This window comes from Penicillium odoratum (genome assembly GCF_028828045.1).
Source record: "Penicillium odoratum strain IBT 22623 chromosome Unknown utg000005l_segment0_segment0, whole genome shotgun sequence".
NCBI classification, from domain to species: domain Eukaryota; kingdom Fungi; phylum Ascomycota; class Eurotiomycetes; order Eurotiales; family Aspergillaceae; genus Penicillium; species Penicillium odoratum.
Window position 1 is genome coordinate 5,811,806 of NW_026643147.1, and position 20,256 is coordinate 5,832,061.

Sequence of the window (20,256 nt, forward strand, 5' to 3'; positions counted from 1 at the left end):
GAATCGCTTTTATAGTTTACATCCTCAAATAAGAACATCACTGGCCTTCTATAAACATTCAGGTACACGCAATCCTCTATTTAGCAGAAAGCAACATCTTCTCGATATCAATGGTTGCATCACGGACTTGCGGGCAGTAGTGGTGGCGCAACAACTCGCCCTCATAAACCGATCCGGCAAACACATTTGTACCCTCAATATCAGTGGAGTATGGGTTGAAGACACCATCACCCTTGCGCTCATCAGTGTGCCACAGCGGTGCAATGCGACGTCCGTGGTGCCTAGAGACCTGTTGCAAAAGCGACAGTGTCGCGAGAGCAGACTTCTCAGGGAGTTGGAGTGAGGACGTCATAAGACGCTTTGAGAAACTGGCAAGTCGGACTGGTGGCGGGTTTCCGTGTGCCCTAGATAGAAGGGTCGATTGGAGACAGCGTAGAAGTAAGACCATTGGAGTCTGGAAGTTGACCTTGTTCTGGGAGCGGATTCTGGAGGACTCCTCAGGGGAATTCGGATCTGGGAGACGCAGGGATGTATTGGGGTTGTATTCGACTTCTGGGTTGAGGGATAAGGCATAGAGGGAGCGGTAGAGGTGCTTCATGAAGAAGCCGAGATCCAAATGAAGAGCTGTGGCAGCCTTGCTGGTATCTTGACCATCAAGAAGAGCAAAGGCTGTGACTGTGCACAAGAGGGTCTCGCGGCGTGAATCACGACTCTCGGCTTCGGAGACGGCAGCAGCGATGTTTTCATCATCTTCCTCCTCTTCGTCCACTTCTCCTTGCTCCTCACGTTCGGCGTGGCCGATGAGATCCTTCAGGGCTTCCAAAAGATCTCCGAAAAAGTCCTGGTTGATGAGACGAGCGTACTTGGCCAGACCCTCTAGAACGGGACCCATCAAGTGGGGAATTCGTTGCTTCAAGATGCGGAAGTAGTTACCGAATACAAGCTTCAACGTCTCGGCTTGATTCTTGTCGCGCTCCTCGTGCGAAACAAGTGCATCTGCTTGTTTCATATCCTTCTCAACCACCTTGCGCTCTTTCATGACCTTGCGCTCGCGTTTCGTACGGAACACACGTGTTGGCTTTTGCTTCTTCTTCCGAACCGGCTCCTGCTCTTCTTCGCGGTCAATGCTATCTTGAGATGCCTTAAAAGTAAATTCACCCAGTAGACGTAGGTGGAGGAAAGTATCCAGAACACTTTCGTGGATGCGGAAGTCTCGAGCCTTCATCATCTTCGAAAGCAAGCGGACGATCTCAAGGGAAACAACGCCGTCAATATCCTTGGCAAACACATCCTCGACGGTCTCACGGCATTTAGCCATGTCGGGATCCACAAGTCGTCGTGCAAGTCGGTTGATAATGATCTTGATCAAATCGTTCCGCATGTTGAAATGAGGCACAGCCTGGAGCAACGTGCATGCACAGTTAATTGCCATGCTCTTCAGACTGGCATCTTTCTCGCTAGTGTTCCGACCAGGTTTGGCCAGCAGAGCCAATCTGTTCACGTAGTTCTTGTATCCAGATACAAGACCCTGCTCGAAATCACGGAGCTTGCGCACATCCTTCGACACCTTTGCGGCCTTATCTTCTTCACTGAGAGGGCGAATACGGTATCCCGGAATAATATCCTTGTAGACCGCAGCCTGGGCTGCCAATGCCAGCTTCTTCACGGTAAGACACGAGTCCGGGTTGTCTGCGATATCGGCCATGGTCTTGAACAGAGCGACGTTTTCTTCGGGGTCTTCGTTGATCTGGGTAGCGATCCGGGCCAGGTCTTCCTTCGCTTGCATGATCTGCACCTTGATGGGGATCTTGGGTTTAACCTCTTCCTCCTCGGGCTCCTCGTCGGATCCATCCTCCTCGTCATCGTCGGTTCCCAAAAAGCTGTCGGTATCCTCCGCCGCTTCTTCTACTTCATCTTTCGTCTGGACGAATCCCTCCGAGGTTTTGATGGGCAATCGGGTGCGCTCCTCTTTTTTGGTCGTTTTGCGCGGGCGGCGCTCGTACTCCTGCTCAACGTCCCACTCGCCGTCGTTGGTGTACAATTCAGAGTCACCTCCATCGGCAGGAGGACTCAATCTCCGTCTTTTTGAGGTTTGACGAGCCATTTTGTGATTGATTTTGGTTAGTGAAATAGCGGGAGTCGAAAAGCGCAAAAGCTTTGCGGCGAAGAAAGGCGGTGCGGACACAAAATTTCTGCCGCATTTTTTCAGTTCTCCACCGGGAGATTTTATCAAAACTTATCTCCTAACAACCATCTTCGCCCATCATGCGTTCTCTTACTGAGGAGGAAACCAAGACTCTTTTTACTAAGATCGCCAATTACACTGGCTCTTCTCTGTCACAGCTTGTCGCTCCTACTGCTACCGATGGCGCCAGTGGAGAGGTAGACCGTATGGTCTTCCGCATACAGAAAGACCGAGTCTTCTACATGCCTTTAAAACTCGCCAATTTGGCTGTCTCTATCCCCCGCGCTAGCTTGCTGAGTGTCGGAACAATGATTGGCAAATGTCAGTCTACTCTGGTTCCATTATTCCCATACAGTCCCTTGGACCTGCGTATCTGACTTTCTTCATCCTTTAGTCACCAAGACTGGCAAGTTCCGTCTCGCCCTCACCAGCCTCGACATTATCGCTCCCCACGCCCGTTACCGTCTTTGGATTAAGCCTAATGGCGAGAGTGCGTATCATACCAACCAAATCGTGAACGTTTTCGTGTTAATCAATGACTGTTTCACAGTGCCCTTCCTTTACGGTTCTAACGTCGTTCGCGCTCACATTGCTCGTTGGAGTGAGGATGCACCGGAGCATTCTGGCTGTATAGTATATTCTATGGATGGTATGTCACACCGCTTCCCACTGGCAGCTGAACTTGGCTAATTTTTTTGGTTCTAGATACCCCTCTGGTATGTTGAAATATATAATTACTAATACAACCACGGACTCACGGCTAATGATACCTTTTTCTCCTCAATACAGGGCTTCGGAGGTATGTTCAATTGTTCTCTCTTCTCTGCAATGCCCCGCTAATAATCAATCAGTGACTGCTCGTTCCACCGCTGAGATTCGCAAACTTGATCCCACTGCCATTGCTCTCTTCCGGCAAGCAGATGTCGGTACGTTTACATTGTCACTTCAATTCCCCTTGTTTCAAATGCTAACCTTCTTTGTAGGAGAATACCTGAGAGAGGCATGTGGCCGCTGCATGATAATATTATATGAATTGTGGCTAACATTTAACAGGAGGATACCCTTTTCACCACCTAAAAGAGCACCATTTGAACTGGAAATTGGAGTTTATGGAGTCATTAGATGTCAATACAAAAGTCTTATTCCACTTCGGTGTGGGTTTCTTTGTAAAAAGTAACAGTGATGAGACATAGGACCGCTATGAAAAGCTTCAATATCAAATTGGAGTAAAAGTTTGAATACAAAATCATGACATTCAGGGCCCATATTCATTTTTAAATTGTTCATAATTAGGATCTATATATATTGTCATTGCACCAATCAATCATCACGCAAGAAAAAATTAAAATTAATTAACTTATGAGCTGGTAGACAGCCCTAAGTCAACTGGTTATCCTAGATAAGATAAGAATGCTCGCAGCCTCAGGCAGCCGCTGACTAACCCCGCGGGCGATATAATCGAGCTTAAACATCGCAAAGACAAACGCAAATCGACGGTACACAAACACCTTAATCGTCTATCACTCGAGTCTGCTACTATTAATCTCCCCTTATCGCCGACTCTCCTACCTCTCCGCCCCCGGTCTAAACCGCCCATCAGTTCTCAGACTTCAATATGAGTTCCGGCATGCGGGGCTCTAGCTCGAAAGACTACCGCCCCTCGGTGCCCTTGACTCCCGAGCAAGAGGGAGTGGTAGCTCAGTTCTTGTCCATCACGACTAGTCGACCTAATACTGCTGCCGATGTATGTCTATCGCTGGTTTGGAGCGAATGGCACACCCAATTCGAGACGCCGCGAATATACCAGTATGAGCTGCCACTAACGTATCGATTTAGTATTTAAAAAAGGCGAAATGGGATCTGAGACGGGCGATAAATATGTAAGTTCTTTGGATTACTTCTTCGATCTCAAAAGTTTGTTTTGCGCATGAGTGTTGTCTTGCATCAAGGCAACGCGCGAGATTCTCTCGCCGCGCATCCTGAGAACAACGAATGCACTTCGAAGTATATCACTGTGTGACCTAGTTCAAGCCTGTCCGCATTTTGCAGTACCATAATTATCGCATATCAACTTCTGACAAAACTCTTTTCACGACCTAGCTAACCAGTCTGTTCTCCAGGTATTACATGGATGAGAACAATGGCAACACAGCCCTCATAGCTCCACTGACCAAGATCTTCGAGAGCTACCGAGGTAATTCCACGACGCCTCCATCTTCATACCCAAAATACTCACCGTAATAGACGCGAATGACGAGAAGGACCAATTCGGCATCGAAGGCGCAATGAGATACTTCCAAGACCTCGGCGTCGGACTTGACGAGATCGTTGTTCTCGGCGTCGCAGAACTATGCCAGTGTCCCACAATGGGCGAGTTCACCAAAGAAGGATTCCTGAACGGCTGGAAGCTCGTTGGGTATGTGCCGTACCCCATTTTGATCCATATTACCGCCATATATTTCTATATCCGAGATCAGATGATACTAATTAACCTCTTCAGCTGCTCTTCCCTTACCGACATGAAAAAGCACGTCAAGTCCCTCCGCAAAGATATCCCCCAGAACCCCTACGTTTTCCGCCACGTCTACCGACACGCCTTCATAATCTCCCGACTTCAGGGCCAACGAAGCGTACAAATGGAAATCGCCGTTGAGCAATGGAGACTATTCTTTGACGAGTCATCGGGCGGTATAAAGACAAATACGGAGACGACGCCGTGGCTGGATTGGTGGTTGCAGTTTATGGAGCAGCGGGGGGCCAAGGTCGTTAACAAAGATTTGTGGGAGCAGCTAGAGGTGTTTTTGCGGAAAGCGATTGAGGATGAGAATCTTGATTTCTGGAATGAGGAGGCGGCTTGGCCGGGAGTAATTGATGAATTCGTGGAATTCGTTAGGGAGAAGAGAGGAGGCAGTCTTAAAGTGCTGTGATGTGATTTGGGTTATTATTCCGTGGCTAATTCTTTACAAGATACCTGGGTTGAGATTTGGCATTGAGTTTGAATGCTTCGTTTCTACAGATTCATGACTGCAATGAGTGATACATATAGTTAATATCATTGCGAACATTATTCATTTGTATCAAGTGGGTCCGATCGAAAGTCCGGGGTCTAGATTTATAGATGGATCAACGTGCTATGTATTTCAATTGACTGCATAATTAGATTATTATCTCTAGAATTCCAAGACTACTGGGCTAGTTTCAAAGTATATGGGGGATTCCATTCGTCATAAGATTGAAATAACATCAAGGTGAGAAAGATATTTGACGCATACCAAGATGCAGATGTGTACAAAGAGATCAAACACCAGAAATAAAGAAAAAGGCATCACAAAAGAAAGGGGGAATAGATATCTGCAGAAAGAATCCAATGTACGCTGTACAGTACGGATCCAACTCATTCAAAAGGGACACGGCTCTGTCGAATTCCGATCTGCAGTGCAAGGCAACTCAGTCCTCTAAGGGTAGTCGCGCTTCTCGTAATCACGGCGCTGATCACGCTGATCGTAGCGCTAGAACAAAAATCGTATTAGCAAAGTACTCAGCCTAACGAGGAAAAAGATCTCTCACCTTGCGCAGAGCTTCCAGACGCTTCTTCTTGGTGTGGGTGTTAACATAGGTTCCAATGAAGAAACCGATGATGTTGAAGAACGGCACCCAGGTGTGCTCGGGGAGGAACTTCTGAGCGAACGCCAGCGCCAGCGGCGAAGTAACCCAGCTGACCTTCATAACGGGCAAGAAGCCAGCGCGAACGGTAGCGCGGACCTGGTGGAAGGTACGCGCACCAGCGATGACCGCCATCGAGGAAAGGTAAACGGAGTTCTGAATGGGGGAGATCTATCGGGTAAAGCGGGAGTTAGCGGATGGATATCTTTGCGCGCGGTCGCAACGGGCGGAGAATTTGAGGGGGATATGGAGTCGATAAACATACGATCAAGTTGCTAACCAGGATCTGGAGGATCTTGGCCTTCAGACTGGTGCGGCCGGCGAAGATCTTCTGCAAGATTCCGATGAGGACGTGGCCGAGGGGAGCGGCGATGAACATGCCGTAGAGCGACATCTTTGGGATGCGCGAGGAGAAGTAGTGGCCATGCTTGCCGACGTCGGAGGCAAGGTAGGAGGCGAGAAGTTCTTGGAAACCAGAGAGCACACCGGAGGTGAGCATCTTAGTGCGCAGCGGGTTGTGCTGGAGCTGGCGGAGGTAGGCCTGACATTCTTCGGATCAGTATGGAATGGAGGGGTGGGAGGGGGAAATTGAATGGCCTCAACCAATATTGAAGTAGTTTAAACCCGGGAGGAGATTCATACCTGGAGGTAGCCGGCAGTGGTGTGTCCGCCAGTCAATCGCTCGCCGACGCGGTGAACGAGGTCCTCTGGCTTGCCGCCAGTGACGGTGCGGGTAATCTCTTCTTGGAACTTGACAGACATGATGGGCTCAAGAAACGCAAGACCCTAATGCGCCTAAATTAGAAGTATTAAATTAAGTCAAAATATCATAAAATGTATGAGAAAGTTGAGGGGGCGGGATGGGTGTTTGTTTATGAAATTGGGCGGGAGAAGGAGAAGGGGGGGCTGGGCCGAGTCTAATCTCCCGAGGCTGTTTTCTCTTCCCCGGTAAATTCAAAACTTACCTTGGTATTACGTATAAAATTGTGTATAAGAAAAATAAAACTGAAGATTTCAGATCTGGGGAAGTTAGAGGCGGTCGGGGGTTCCAATGTATTTAACGGTTTCATTCATCGGCAGATGGGGATTGAACACGGTTAAGAGAGGGAAATTGGGGGAAAATGGGGCTGACGGCGATATCCATTGGATCCATCTATTCTTGTCGGAACTCTCCGAGCCCACTCATTGTATTTATTTAATGGATTTCATATATCAAATTATTCTTTAAATCATCAATTGCCCTTGAATTGTTGTATTTTATTCAGTATTCAGATTACCTGGCTAACAGTCCGGAAATCTTAAGTCCGGAAAAGCTTAGATTCCGTTGCCGGTTACTTAAAGAAATGACCTAATCATATCATAAGGAATTATATCCCGGATTTGCATATAGTCAAATCTCTGAACAGTCTACTCCTGCTTATATGAGTTTAAGATATCATAACAGAGCCATACAAGAAAATATATCGCAAAGAAATATGCAGTGGGCATACAATGCAGGTTACGTGAAAGCATGCACAGAGATCAACTTACCTATATTGGCTAAAAGCAACCTGACAACGCTAGAGTACTTATGGGATCCAAAGTGTGCACTCCATAATCCCACAGATTTCCTCAACCGTATAATCTTATAGAGCTGCGTCATGAATCTGTGGAGGCATACAAAACATTGAACTCGAAAGTATGGGGTTTCTAGATGCCGATTTCTCGACGCCGCCGACGAGGGTAAGAAGATCATCTCAGACTCGAGGGCTCCTAGTTCCCATCAAATCCTGCAGCACCAGCGAATCAGCACCAGAGCCACAAACATCCTTCAAAACACAACGATTTACCCTTTGCTCTACACAGGGTGTTTGAGCCGGTTCTTGAGACCATCTATGAAGAAGAGGTATTTAATATGGACGACCTTAGGCCGGGTGTGTGGGGCAGCATGGACGCGCCTGTAAGTCATTGCAAGGCTTGACAGAAGTTCTCGAATTCGCTAACAATATCAAATAGTGGGATATAGATCCCGTCGACGCTGCCCGGGTCGAGGTTCGGGTACGTACTTGATCGCAGAACCTTGGATATACCATGACTAGCCAGGACAGATGACCGAATGGTCAGTCGAAGGTTCACATGAGGAGAGAGATAAGCATACCAAACTATCACATACTGAACATCTAAGGCCGATTACTTGATTCAGGCCGTTGCCGTTGTTGCTTCCAATGCAGCAGTAGACGTAATTGGTCGAGTTGAAGGTAGAGTGAGGTGTTGATGGTATCAGATCGGGGAAGGATCTGGCTGAATATCGCATCGGATTTGTGACATAGGCTCTCGGAGGGGGTCCATGTTGACAACGGGGTATAGAATCCAGTCTATCAGGATTGTTTGCGAGCGCATGATAATGGGAAGGCTGCGAAATCATGCGAGGATTTAATTTGCCTCTTCACGCGAGCATTTAACTCCTTCTCCTTTTCTTCAGCCGATGTCCCCTCCCTTTCCCTCACCAAAATCCCTTCTCCAACCTCCTCTCAGAATAGAGGAATGGCCTGAAGCCATTCGCCAGGTGCAGTATCGATTCCGGCCTGATGCCAGGTGCACTCACGATATGACCCTTCGATACTACGCGAAAGGAAGCGGCCTTATCTGTGATAACTGCGGGAGCTCCGAGCGCTTCCTTTATGAATTTATCGCAGACACGCCCGACTTCTTGACATTCGACCCCGAGATACCCCCTCAAGGAATCAAAATCCTCGAGCCCTGGATACAAAAGGCAATTACTGAGGGGCAGTACACAGCCAACCAAATCAAAAACCTCGTCAGCGCCAAGATGAAGGTTCTGGTCACTGCTGCCCTGCAACGCAACTACATTACCCGACGCAGAAAAGAATTTTGCATCAAACAGACTGAGGATCAACAATCTGTACGTGAGTGGGTGTTCACCTCACGTCACCTACAAGCAGCCACCGGCAAGCGAGGCAAAAACCAGTTATTGATTACAGCCGCATGCCATGCCAAGTCCGAGCATGCGCTGTATGTCGACCTGGCTGGGCCCAGCGAGCTCGCAAGAGCATCAACGCTATGGTCAACGAGCCGTACAGATCCCCTCCCTCGATCCCGGAACTGCTCAACCGACCTGTGGTACGAGTCGCCGTCGCCACCAACCTCCCCGCGCAGGACATAGACGACTGGCAGACGACCCGCTATTTTCACATATGGTGGCGTACCCTGTGACACATAATTGGGTATGGGCTAGAATCTGCGCTGAGTCTAACCAAATCGATGGGTCTGGCATTCTCTCAGTTTCAAAAACTAATGGGGTGGGTTGTGAAGCGTTGCGCATCAAAGCGGCAAGCTGAAGACATCATCCGTCGGACCCGGGAGACGCAGAACCCCCGAACTCCCCATCGCAGGCTTCAAATTTCCGCCAAACACTCGCTAACTTTCGATGCTCTTCCCCTCTGCAAATATGGGAGCCGCGGGTCGGAGCAATCTATCATATCGCGTCCCATCTGGGAAGAGGCTGAATGATAGAGATCTCTAGTTGGGAGTACTCCGATACCCTGCCCTATTCCTCGCAGAATAGGGCTGCTCATCAGACGAATACCGCACGTATCAGCATCGAGCAGATGGTGCTAGCTTCTCAGTTCAGCTGAGCGTACCCGGTGAAAGGGCTTATCAGTGATCCTCAGGGACTGACCTGACAAACCAAAGCGTTCCCCATTGACTTTGAATCTGGGCGTCCTATCAAGGGCAGTTGAGTGCGATGGGAGTTCCTGGTGATTAGTTTGGGGGATAAATGTGAGCCTGGCTTCAATCATATGCAAGTGTAGTGAGACTTGATATGTGCGAGGTTACTTGTGCTACCAAGGGAAGCTGTCTAAGGGGGGTGCCAGCCATGAATGTGGCATTGCGGGAGAGAGCGAAAATCCCCGAAATCATGAGAGAATTGGCAATACAAGAAAATCCAAAAAAATTCCAAAATCCAAATTTATTGAGTCTTGAGACGAAGTTCAGTTGATTGTCACAAGTGCCGAGTGGAGCTCGCCGAGTAAGGAAGTCCCAACCTTGTTCCGAGCCTCGGTTCCTTCCGTGATTGCGCGCGATTTCCGTGAAGTGTATATCTCCGTCTCCGAGAAGCTGGTCTTTCTCTCTTCTTCCTTTCTCTATTTCTGCAAATTCAAAATGCCAGATTCAGATCACACCGAAGCGGAGGCGCTGGACGACACTCAGCATGTGGGGGCATCCAGTCCGATGCCCGCGGGGAAATCAACGACAAAACGACAATTGCTAGCAGCCCTGACTGCGACCGACGTGACTATCCGGCGATTAGATTTGTGAGTTTCCTCTAGACTTCATCATCAACGCGATAAACATTCAAGTCAACCTTCCTTATCCCGGTCCGCTAACACCACATCTTCTCCAGACTTCTATCCTCAGCCAGCGGAGAAGAACGAGTCCTCGCAACCACAAATTATGTCGCATCAATCCTCCACCACCTCTGTGCTTCAGCGCCTTGGATCGCGTTACAAACCCGACTTGGAATCTTAAGGCGATTACGAGGCAGAGTCTCTTCACAGCCCTCCTATTCCAAACCCTCCCCCTCCTCCGCTAGATGGTCCGCTCTCTCCAACCTCGCCTCTGAAACCCGTTACAACATTCGCCTCTTCGGTCTCATTCCACTCTGGGTCTGGGGCTCCCAAGAGATCAAATCACCACACGCCGATCCTATAATCCACGCCCTCACCATCCTCCAAGTCATCTCCAACGTTATCTACCAACTCCTCGAAAACATAGCCTACCTCGCCGGAAAGGGCGTCGTCTCCAAGAAATGGATCAATAAGTACGGCGGCATCGATATCTGGTATATATGGAGTACCCGTGGCTGGTTTGGGCATATTTTCTTCCAATTCTTCGTTCTCTGGCGGGAACATGTCCTGCGCAAAAGACGCTTGGCGGCTAAACGCGCTGCCGTCGGCAATGTCGAGACGAAGGAAATCAAAGCTGAAGAGGCCGAGGCACTGCGTCTGGAGATTAGGTCTTGGAAGAAGAGCCTGGTTAACAATACTATCTGGGCTCCGTTGTGCATTCATTGGAGTTTCGAGAAAGGTGTTGGTATCCCGGAGAGCATGATAGGCTTGGGCAGTTTCATGGCTGGCGCTTGGGGACTTTATGATGCCTGGGTCGCTACAGGCAAAGCGTGATACCATTCGCATTTTTGCAATATTGTTGTACATACTATTGTTTGGATATATGGTTTATTTCATCGATGCGATGCAGGATATACACCATGCGAATATGAACTTTAAGTTCTATGCTAATCTGCGGTACCTGCTAGACAGTCTGTGATCAATCGCTGGACTCTAGCACCCCCAGTACGTGGGTCTTTCTCATCAATGTCGGGGTCCTCCGATCCATCAAATGGATATACGCCGATTGGATACCTACGCCTTGTTTCCCCGAGGAAAGCAACTCAACAATTTTGAAACTCAAATTCGCATAAATGAAGTAATCGTGGAAAAAGTAACCTTGGAAATTAATTATCCCACCATCCTCGCGACAACAATCTATGACTGATTATAGCCACTGTGGTGATAGACCATGGGTGGAGAATTTAAGCTTCAGAAAAGGAAACTTCAGGCGCTTTTACCAAGCGACTGTCAAGTAAGGATGTTTAAGTGGGTTTTCTTTAGTCATAACCTCAGTCTTGATTTTAAAATGGACTTGATTTTCATATCTATTCATTTTGGTGGAGTCCCGATCCACTTCTGTGGAGCGGATTAGGAAAGGCCACGCGGTTATCAGATCTTATTGTTGTCAGACTTCAGTCTTTCCAACTGGAGAAAGACCACTAGGCTGAACTGTCGTACTCGGTCTCGTCAACATTATCGGACGAGATATGTTACCTTTACGCCCGATATAGACCAGATCAGATATTATATGCATCTTCAGGATCAGTCAATCGTGCGTGATCATATTCTGCTCCACGACCCGTCGCCCTAAGAATTTAGGGAAGCGGATATAAGCGAAACAGCGTACGTGCATGAGTTCATATAATTCCTTCGGTGGAGAATCACTACCAAGTACATCCGCGATGATCATTACTGAATTGTTACACAGGCTTGTTAAAACAGAATGGATTCGGCTGGTGGATGAACGTCAAAGCAGATTGGGTATACATCTCGAATGGTCATCGGCTGTAAGGAACGTAATGACCGCAAAGGTATGATAACAAGATAGAATAAAAATCATGACATACAATGCACGCCAAGAGAATGAATCATACAACAAGAATGAGAGAAAGATAATGGGTATTCTCATGGAACTCGCTTTGAAGAAGTTGTTTATCCCCGGCGGGATGATCGTCGTGTCGGCAAAGCGGCTGTGGCTGGTTTCCCTTTCTGGGATCGAGGACTCTTGGTCGTGGCTTTTGTTCCACGCTTTGGAGCCGGGGGAGAGTTCTCTTTCTCACTGGCCTGTGCAAGGCCTTCCTCCTCTTCATCGTCTTTGACCCCTTCTTCCTCATCTTCATCGGGCTGGTCCTCAGCCTCATCTTCCATTTCTTCGTCCTGATCTTCCTCTGCTTCCACATCGTCATCCTGCATCTCCTGATCATCTTCATCGCTGTCGTTGTCTACATAGCTAACCTGGGCTTTGGCGGTGCCTCGACTGCTACGACGGCGGGCAGAAGCAGTGACACTTTCAGTACCAGCCGCAGACCACTCGTCATCGCCCTTGCGTTTGCGTTGAGGGGTCTTGGAAACGCCCACTGATGAAGAAGACTTGCGAGGTGGCCGTGTAGTCTTCTCCTTGCGTGCTTTCTTGACCGAGGCTTTACCATTAACATCGGCAGATTCCGGCTTTCTCTTTTTGTTGGAGCCTTGTCCCTGCTTCATTGCGACTCGTACAACACGGTCGAGCATGTCGTCTAACTCATCTGGAAGGAAGTTCTTCTCGGCAACATCTTGAGCTTCTTCGTGACTACCCATAGTGGCGAACAAGGAGCTAGGAACACCCATCTTACCAGGGTAAGTTTGTAGGATGTTAGTTCCTCCACTCCCACCGCCAAATTTATGTTGTTGCGAGTAGACGTCAGCAAACTTCCTGATGGTTGATTGAGCCAAGTCAGACAGAGTGTGAAGACGAGTAGACATCTCGTCTGATTTGGTGATGCCATCACGGAATTGCTTAACACGCTGAGCAACATGGAAGATCAGTGACATGTTGTGCTCGTTGGCAACTGCAGATAGATAGAAGACGATGTATTGGCAGAAGTCGCTGAGATCACCGAGCTTCGTTGCCTCATCGAGATCTTCAGGTGGATAGTCAGGGTGGTAGGCTAGTAATGATAAAAGACGCGAAAAGATCAATTCCATCACCATGGTCTGCTCATCTCGCTTTCCGATGGATTGAGCTTTATTGGCGAAGTCCGCTGCGCGAGACCGCAGCCAGATGAGCGTGTTCTCCTTCAAGCTTATGCTCGGCTCGAATGCAAGTAGACAAGGGACAACGTACCAGCGATGTCCGAGGTATGACCTTTGAACCAGCTTTTTCTTCAGGTAGTTGATAAAACTGGTTCGCACCGGTAGAAGTGGATCTTGAGCCATCAAAGCAATCGCGTTGAAATCTGCAGGAGCCAGCAAGTGATCACACAAAAGACTGGAAGAACATAATTTCACAAGTGACTTGGCAGCGAGAAGACGCAACCGCGACTTTTGATGCGCAGGAGTATCTTGCTCATTGGAAAGTTCACCTCTTCCGGCCACAAGCTTAGTCAATGTGTCGTAGACAGGCTTAGCAAGGGTACGGAAGTCTTCATCATCATCTGAGCCATCCTTCGCACGAAGGCGGTTGACGATGACTTTGAGCGCCCACTCCTTTGCATGTGTTTCCTCATCAATTTCCTCCGACCAAGTATACTGCGAGTTTTCTTCTGGGGCGCGATTGATCAGAAGAATCTGCTTGATTGCAATGGAGAAAATCACATCGGTTTCATCGTCTGCTTCTACTGGGGCAAGCAAGTTCAGCTGCGATAGGGTTGCAAGACGGGTGAGGAAGTGGTCAGAACCGTACGTCCACTTCTTCACACATTTGTGTATAAGGTCTTTTGCGTACATTTGCTTCCGTTCAGTCGTGGCCATCAGAATTGACACGGCGTGCTTAGCAGAACGTGGCGACGCACTGTACAAAGCATAGTTGGCTAAGGCCTGGTGGAATTTGCGCTCCTTTGGGAGTTTGCCTGGAAGCTTCTTGGCAAATCCTGCACATGCCTTGAGAATCTCCTCAGAGCCAGCTTCGCCAGCCGATGAGGCACTGGGAGCTTGTGCTTCAAGGTCTCCGCACATCTCTTGAACCTGCGCCTCTAGAACCTCGGGATTTTGGGATGAGATCTGCTTTAGCATCTCCTGGGCGGCGTTGGCCAGACCATTCTCGTCAGTCCGGGAGAGATTCATGATCGCTGGAATGTGGCTGCGGTTGAAAATCAAAGAGCCACTGCGATACAGAAGAGGGGTAATGGTATCAAGCAGGGGCGAGTTGTTGGCACTCTGTGCGCGTCGCTGAAGTTCCTTAATAGCCTTGGTCACAGTTCGATAATCACTCACAGCAGCCATGGCAAACCGAATGAGCTGGTAACTGCGTCGATCATGAGTCTTGGCAAATTTCCACAAATCCGCAGATGCGCGTACAGCATCGGGGAATGTCTTGGACAGCGAGTCAATGACTAATGACAGCTCGCCCTTTACTTTCTCTTCATTTTTGTTAACCACACCACCATTATAGTTCTCACATTTTTCCAGATACTGGGTCGTGGCCGATCTCATCTTCAGCTGACGAGCCAGCGTGATGAAGAAAACCCGTCTGGCCTTCTCATCCAATCCCCGAAGTAGAGTCAGGATGCGACGGACGCGGATTTTGTCAACGTCATTTTCTAGGTCAGGATCGGAACTCTGACTATCCTTCTGTTTTTGGGATTGATTGGAACCTGTGCGGCTAAGCTTTGACTTGACCGGTGGATAATTCAATGGAAGAAGCGTCTCAAACAGAACACGGTCAATCAAGATAAAAACTTCTTGATCACCCGTATAGTAAGCATCAAAAATCTTTGACGGCGCGTCTTTCAGAAGAGACACAACAGGTTCAGTGTTCTGCTCTATGTCCCCAGCAGCAACAGCCCATATACGTGCGAGGACTTTAATGGCACGCTCACGTACGTGTGGCTTGCGGTCCTTGACACGCTCAGCAAGAATTGCCAATACTGAATCTGGTGAAGAGCAGCCGCCCTTCATGCCCAATTTTTCAATGACGTGTGTGTAGCCGAATTGGCCGACGGTATCAACAGCAGCAACGCGGACCTTTTCATCAGCGTCGCGCAGCATAGAGACAATGCTCTGGACAAGACCTTGCTCCTCGCTCTCACTGAGACCAGAGCCACCTGCTGAGGTCAGCAGTATCCGACCCACAACTGTGACCCACGCTGCGCGAATCGAGGCGGTCTTATCAAGACGCCGACTCAAGAATGCATCATAAGCTGAAGCATGCACCTGAGAAAAAGGTTTTGGTGACACAGGCGTCAGAAGAACACTAGACTGAGGGATCGACTGCGCATAATCTTCAAGTGTCACTGGCGGGTAAGCCGCGGGGTCCATGGGTGGTGGTGAAGGGGGTCCTGCAACACCAATACCTGCCGCCAGATCACCAATTGTTTGCGTAGCCAGTAACCTAAGGGCGACTGATTCTGCAGATAGCTCGGCTTCAACTTGTGGGATGACATTTTGCAAAACTTCCGGGCAGGCTCGCCATAGCTCTCGAATAAGGCGATGCGCTTTGCTTAGTTCCTTGATATCCTCGCCTTCTTCATCTGAATCGTCCAAGTTCGGCTTGCGAGTCCCATTTTTGGATCCATTGACTTGACCAGCATGTCCAGACGCATCAATGATGACATTGTTGAAGTACTGGCTGATGTGACTGGTCATTCGCTCTGGGCAGGCTTGACAGATTGCCTTGGCCATGTTGTAAGCTGGCGGATAATCCTTCAACAAAAGTGTGTCCTGCTTGGCATCAACGGGTGCATCACCGCGTTTACCCTTGCGAGGGTTGTCCAGGACCCGCGGGTCTACCCGCAGGAATTGTGCAACAATGGTGTCCACTACCTCAGCGGCCAAGACAGGCGTTTCATCGATCACCGTCACAAGGAGTCGGATCATGTCAAACTCCACGTGCTTAGCCACTTCCTCGCCAGTTGACGCCTTTGATGATCCTGAGACAATGTCGAAGCAAGCGGTGAAGAGGGGGACGATAAGAGAGTCAGGGTGGTCCATGTCAGTCATGAGAACGATACTCTTGACCTCAGCAAGCGATGATAAGACGTATATGTGTTGCGCATTGTAAGCGTTGGATGGATCAGCTAATGCGGGGATGATCGAAGTCACGATGCAGGTAAAAACGTCCTGCGTCAATTTGTGTTAGCACTTTCCAAAAAAGCTCAATTGATACCCATAGATCCTGTCTTCTGGCAAGCGCACCTTGAGCTGATTCCTTGTAAATGGCGCGTCCGGCGCGCACAGTCGTAAGACATCGACCAGACAGCACGTGGCCCAGGCCCGCACACCCTTGTCCTTGTGCGCAAGCAGATGAGCACTAGCAAGTTCTTGCGACACTTTTCGCATGGATTCTTTGTCAATTTCCTCCTGTTCGAGCTTCCGAAGTTCCTGAGCGAGGGTCTGGAGACGTTCAAGTAGATCGGCGATGGGGATAGCCGGGCGCCCCACGCGCCATGACAGTGGCTGATTGAAGGACAGGCTACGAAGGCCAGTCTCTTCCTCGGCCTCGTCAGCAGGAACTTGACGAGTGCGCGACGGCATGATTGCGACAACCAAGCTCACACAAGAGATGGAGGGGAGGAAGAGAGACAACGCGGTGCAGAATAGGTGGAGGTGGAGGTTGACCGCCCAGACGCGTCGCACGGGATCGCGTCTGCCCTACAAACTTCCCAATGTTCCATTGACTTGACTTCATTCTTTCTATTTTTTCCTTTGTAATCTTCCATAACTTCCTAGGGAATATCCTTAATACAGATTGAGAGTTGCTCAATTATACTCATCATTAATTGTTTATATACACGTTTTCTGAACCTATAAAGGGCATATACACATGGCTTCGAGTCAAGTGACACTCATTATAAGTCTGTTTCTGTCAGTACCTCAGTACCTCAATACCGTCTAGTATATCTATGTAGGTTAGTTTTTTGAGATCCAATCCTCTCTCCTATGATACACTATATAAATCTGTTCAAGGCAGATAAAAAAGTCTCAAAATGAAAGTTCTAGAACAAGATAATATGTAACGCTGGTACTCAAATATGCCAATTGTAGTTTTCAATCATTTTTCATCAAGCAAGAAGTACAGAATACATAGCATTTTACCTTGTACCCCTAAATCTCTCTTTAATTGCCAATTGAGCTCTGATTCCATGGACCATGGCTCCGAACTTTTATTTAGCTAAACATTGAAGTACCACCGTGAGCGGTGTATCCCTACTCCGTTAACTCCGTGATATCTATAAAGCAGGTTTTTGAACCACGAACAGTATCAGCAACCCAAAAACTGGTCTAAGAATCCTGGGTTACAGCTTTGCATCATCTTGTACGGTAGACATCATGAAATAGACTTGAGGATTCCGATGGTGGTTGAATCCTCTTGTCCAGCAATGTCTAGCATGTCGTGCTCGGTGATGATTTATAAATGATAAATTTAACCATTGTGGCGATAAAAAGTCTTATTGGATCTGATTATATTGATTATATATCAATGCCATATTTTCAGATGGTTAGAAATAAAGTCACCGAGGTCATCTGTTTAGGAAGATTGCTTAAGCGGGGAATCTCCACTCGGCATTCGGCCGTTCGGAGCACATTGAGCGCGAAGCCGGTCATCAAGCCGACAACGCAATTTTATCCTTTTCGATACTATTCAATATAGCCGCAAGCTAGTCTATGTGACTAATGATCCAGCAGATGATGGAAGAATCCCAATATAATCCGAGGCGACTACCAATGAAACACTGGGATAGGGCTGGGTACATATATCAAAGTATCTGAACTTCGGCCTCGCGCTTGGGCCGGACTTTGGTTTCAGTGGGTTATCCACGGACATTAGCTCGAACAGTGGAGATCCCGGCCTTTACTATAATTATTTCTAGCGAATAGAATGGGTTCATGCGGGTTCTTTTCTGGATTTCGGCTTTTCTTCTTCTTCCTAGCTTCGCTCCGGGGCTCGGCCTTTAGGCCGCGAGGTTGCTTAGCATGTAGTTCTCCAAGATAAAAAGTCTGGTCCATTCCCACATTGTGACGTCTCTAGTCAGTATTAATACATCAAAACCTTCAAGTTCCAAGATTCTTGTATTTAGCATTATCTCATTCTTGGAAGCTTCGACCCTATTCTTACTGCATTTCAACAAGAGGACATATATTTTTGCAACTACCCCTTTTCATAAATTTCCTGCAGATTTAATTTGTGATGAGTGGCGCTCAGTTTGACTCGTCTACAACTACACCTCGCCTCAGCATGGATCATCGTGATCCCACCATCGATGATGCCCTGGAGAAAGAGGTCCCTGCGGCACCACAAGACACCGACGTCGAGAGTGCCCATGGCCAACAAGGACCTGAGAAGCCGGTCGACAAGGATCCCAATCTAGTCGAATGGGACGGTCCAGATGATCCGGAAAACCCTCAAAACTTCTCCAGGGGACGGAAATGGCTGATCACTGTGACTATGTCATTAATGACCGTGTGGATCACATTTGCCAGCAGTGTCTTCTCAACTGCAACAGTCGTCACAGCCAAAGAATTCAATGTATCCACCGAGGTCATGGTTCTTGGAACCAGTCTGACCGTCTTCGGTTTCGCTCTAGGTCCTCTCTGCTGGGCCCCGATGAGTGAACTATACGGCCGCCGCATCCCACTATTCTCTGGCTATGCTATTTTCGCTATATTCCAAATCCCCGTCGCCGTGGCCACCAACCTACAGCAGATCATGATCTTCCGCTTCCTCATTGGTGTTTTCGGCTGCTCTCCACTGGCAGTTGTCGGTGGTGCCATGGCTGACCTCTGGGACCCTGTAGATCGGGCTGTCGCCATCGCCATGTTCAGTGGCGCTACCTTCCTCGGCCCAACCCTCGGTCCTATTGTCGGTGGTTTCATCACAGACTCCTACCTGGGTTGGCGCTGGACTGCCTGGATCACACTCATCGCATCCGCAGCCTTTGGCGTGGTCGGTCTTTTCGTCGTCCCAGAGACTTACGCTCCCAAACTCCTCCAGGAACGAGCTGCCCGTCTTCGACAGGAAACCAAGAATTGGGCACTGCACTCCTTCCTCGATGAGCACAGGCCTACTTGGAAAGACATCGTGAATAAGTACCTTCTTCGTCCATTCCAGATGCTTATCCTGGAACCTATCCTCCTCTTCATAACCCTCTACCTCGCTCTCATCTACGGAATCCTCTACCTCTTCTTTGAGGCCTACCCCATCTCCTTCGGCCAAGTTCGTGGCTGGACCCATGAAGGCGTAGCTGCGCTGCCTTTTATCGGCATCATGATCGGTGTCATTGGTGGCATTTCTTTGATCATCTACACTACCAAAACTCGCTTCGCTCGCAAACTAGCCAAGCACGGCCGCGTCGTTCCTGAAGAGCGCCTGGTTCCAATGATGATTGCCTCAGTCCTCCTACCAATCGGTCTATTCTGGTTCGGCTGGACCTCTAAGAAAGAGATCTCGTGGGTACCACAGGTCATCGCCGGTGTCCCAATTGGAATGGGAATCCTGGTTATTTTCATGCAGGGCCTAAACTATATTATCGATGTCTATATGATGTTCGCCAACTCGGCTATTGCAGCCAATACCCTCGTGCGGTCTATACTCGGTGGTGCTTTCCCGCTTTTCGCGACTCAGATGTATGATAACCTGGGTGTGGACTGGGCGTCTAGTGTCCTGGGTTTCATTACTATTGCTATGATTCCGATTCCGATTTTGTTCTTCTTCTATGGAGCCAAGATTCGGGCTATGAGTCGGTTCAGTCCGAAGTTCTGATGCATTATTTCCCTAATACTGGTTTTGATCGCTTTTGGTTGCACATGCGGAGTTTGACCTTTTCTTGATACTTTCATGATTGCATTGTCACGATTTACATAGATTTCCATACATTGGTACACTAATTAACTAATGTTTATAAAAACTATTCATAGTCCAATTCATAATGTATTTCATACGTGACTTTTTGTCCGGTGAAAAGTATCACTAGGCCTTAAGCCTACGATATTGGATCTATGTACCTACTATGTACTTTCGAGGCGGGGCTTGTAAATACAGACAATTCAATACATATCTGTCAATGCAACTATTGAGTAGTACTAACATCTTTGAAGGCTTCG

The 20,256-nt window shown here is 48.4% G+C and overlaps 9 protein-coding genes across 9 annotated transcripts; 6 read left to right on the forward strand and 3 right to left on the reverse strand.

Annotated features, from left to right (window-relative positions):
* Positions 1-76: 76 nt before the first annotated feature.
* Positions 77-2,104, reverse strand: N7520_007753 (nuclear export protein Noc3; the record flags this gene model as incomplete). Its single annotated transcript, XM_057141687.1, has 1 exon — positions 77-2,104. The coding sequence occupies one exon, from the start codon at positions 2,102-2,104 to the stop codon at positions 77-79; it is 2,028 nt and encodes a 675-aa protein (XP_056995693.1).
* A 161-nt stretch (positions 2,105-2,265) lies between these two features.
* On the forward strand, positions 2,266-3,262 carry N7520_007754 (ribosome biosynthesis protein NIP7; the record flags this gene model as incomplete). Its single annotated transcript, XM_057141688.1, has 7 exons — positions 2,266-2,506; positions 2,580-2,834; positions 2,891-2,901; positions 2,975-2,984; positions 3,037-3,111; positions 3,169-3,185; positions 3,239-3,262. The coding sequence occupies 7 exons, from the start codon at positions 2,266-2,268 to the stop codon at positions 3,260-3,262; spliced, it is 633 nt and encodes a 210-aa protein (XP_056995694.1).
* A 538-nt stretch (positions 3,263-3,800) lies between these two features.
* N7520_007755 (uncharacterized protein) lies at positions 3,801-4,205 on the forward strand (the record flags this gene model as incomplete). Its single annotated transcript, XM_057141689.1, has 2 exons — positions 3,801-3,929; positions 4,101-4,205. 2 exons carry the CDS (start codon positions 3,801-3,803, stop codon positions 4,203-4,205), a joined length of 234 nt encoding a protein of 77 aa, XP_056995695.1.
* Positions 4,206-4,312: 107 nt separating this feature from the next.
* N7520_007756 (DCN1-like protein) lies at positions 4,313-5,112 on the forward strand (the record flags this gene model as incomplete). Its single annotated transcript, XM_057141690.1, has 3 exons — positions 4,313-4,379; positions 4,430-4,601; positions 4,686-5,112. 3 exons carry the CDS (start codon positions 4,313-4,315, stop codon positions 5,110-5,112), a joined length of 666 nt encoding a protein of 221 aa, XP_056995696.1.
* Positions 5,113-5,640: 528 nt separating this feature from the next.
* On the reverse strand, positions 5,641-6,610 carry N7520_007757 (Mpv17/PMP22 family protein; the record flags this gene model as incomplete). The annotated part of the gene is made up of 4 exons (XM_057141691.1): positions 5,641-5,694; positions 5,753-6,019; positions 6,114-6,389; positions 6,491-6,610. 4 exons carry the CDS (start codon positions 6,608-6,610, stop codon positions 5,641-5,643), a joined length of 717 nt encoding a protein of 238 aa, XP_056995697.1.
* A 1,132-nt stretch (positions 6,611-7,742) lies between these two features.
* On the forward strand, positions 7,743-9,011 carry N7520_007758 (uncharacterized protein; the record flags this gene model as incomplete). Its single annotated transcript, XM_057141692.1, has 3 exons — positions 7,743-7,787; positions 7,844-7,885; positions 8,310-9,011. The coding sequence occupies 3 exons, from the start codon at positions 7,743-7,745 to the stop codon at positions 9,009-9,011; spliced, it is 789 nt and encodes a 262-aa protein (XP_056995698.1).
* An 833-nt stretch (positions 9,012-9,844) lies between these two features.
* N7520_007759 (uncharacterized protein) lies at positions 9,845-11,031 on the forward strand (the record flags this gene model as incomplete). Its single annotated transcript, XM_057141693.1, has 2 exons — positions 9,845-10,164; positions 10,254-11,031. The coding sequence occupies 2 exons, from the start codon at positions 9,845-9,847 to the stop codon at positions 11,029-11,031; spliced, it is 1,098 nt and encodes a 365-aa protein (XP_056995699.1).
* A 1,140-nt stretch (positions 11,032-12,171) lies between these two features.
* N7520_007760 (sister chromatid cohesion factor PDS5) lies at positions 12,172-16,689 on the reverse strand (the record flags this gene model as incomplete). Its single annotated transcript, XM_057141694.1, has 2 exons — positions 12,172-16,275; positions 16,351-16,689. 2 exons carry the CDS (start codon positions 16,687-16,689, stop codon positions 12,172-12,174), a joined length of 4,443 nt encoding a protein of 1,480 aa, XP_056995700.1.
* Positions 16,690-18,343: 1,654 nt separating this feature from the next.
* On the forward strand, positions 18,344-19,915 carry N7520_007761 (MFS transporter; the record flags this gene model as incomplete). Its single annotated transcript, XM_057141695.1, has 1 exon — positions 18,344-19,915. One exon carries the CDS (start codon positions 18,344-18,346, stop codon positions 19,913-19,915), a length of 1,572 nt encoding a protein of 523 aa, XP_056995701.1.
* Between the last annotated feature and the right edge of the window lie 341 nt (positions 19,916-20,256).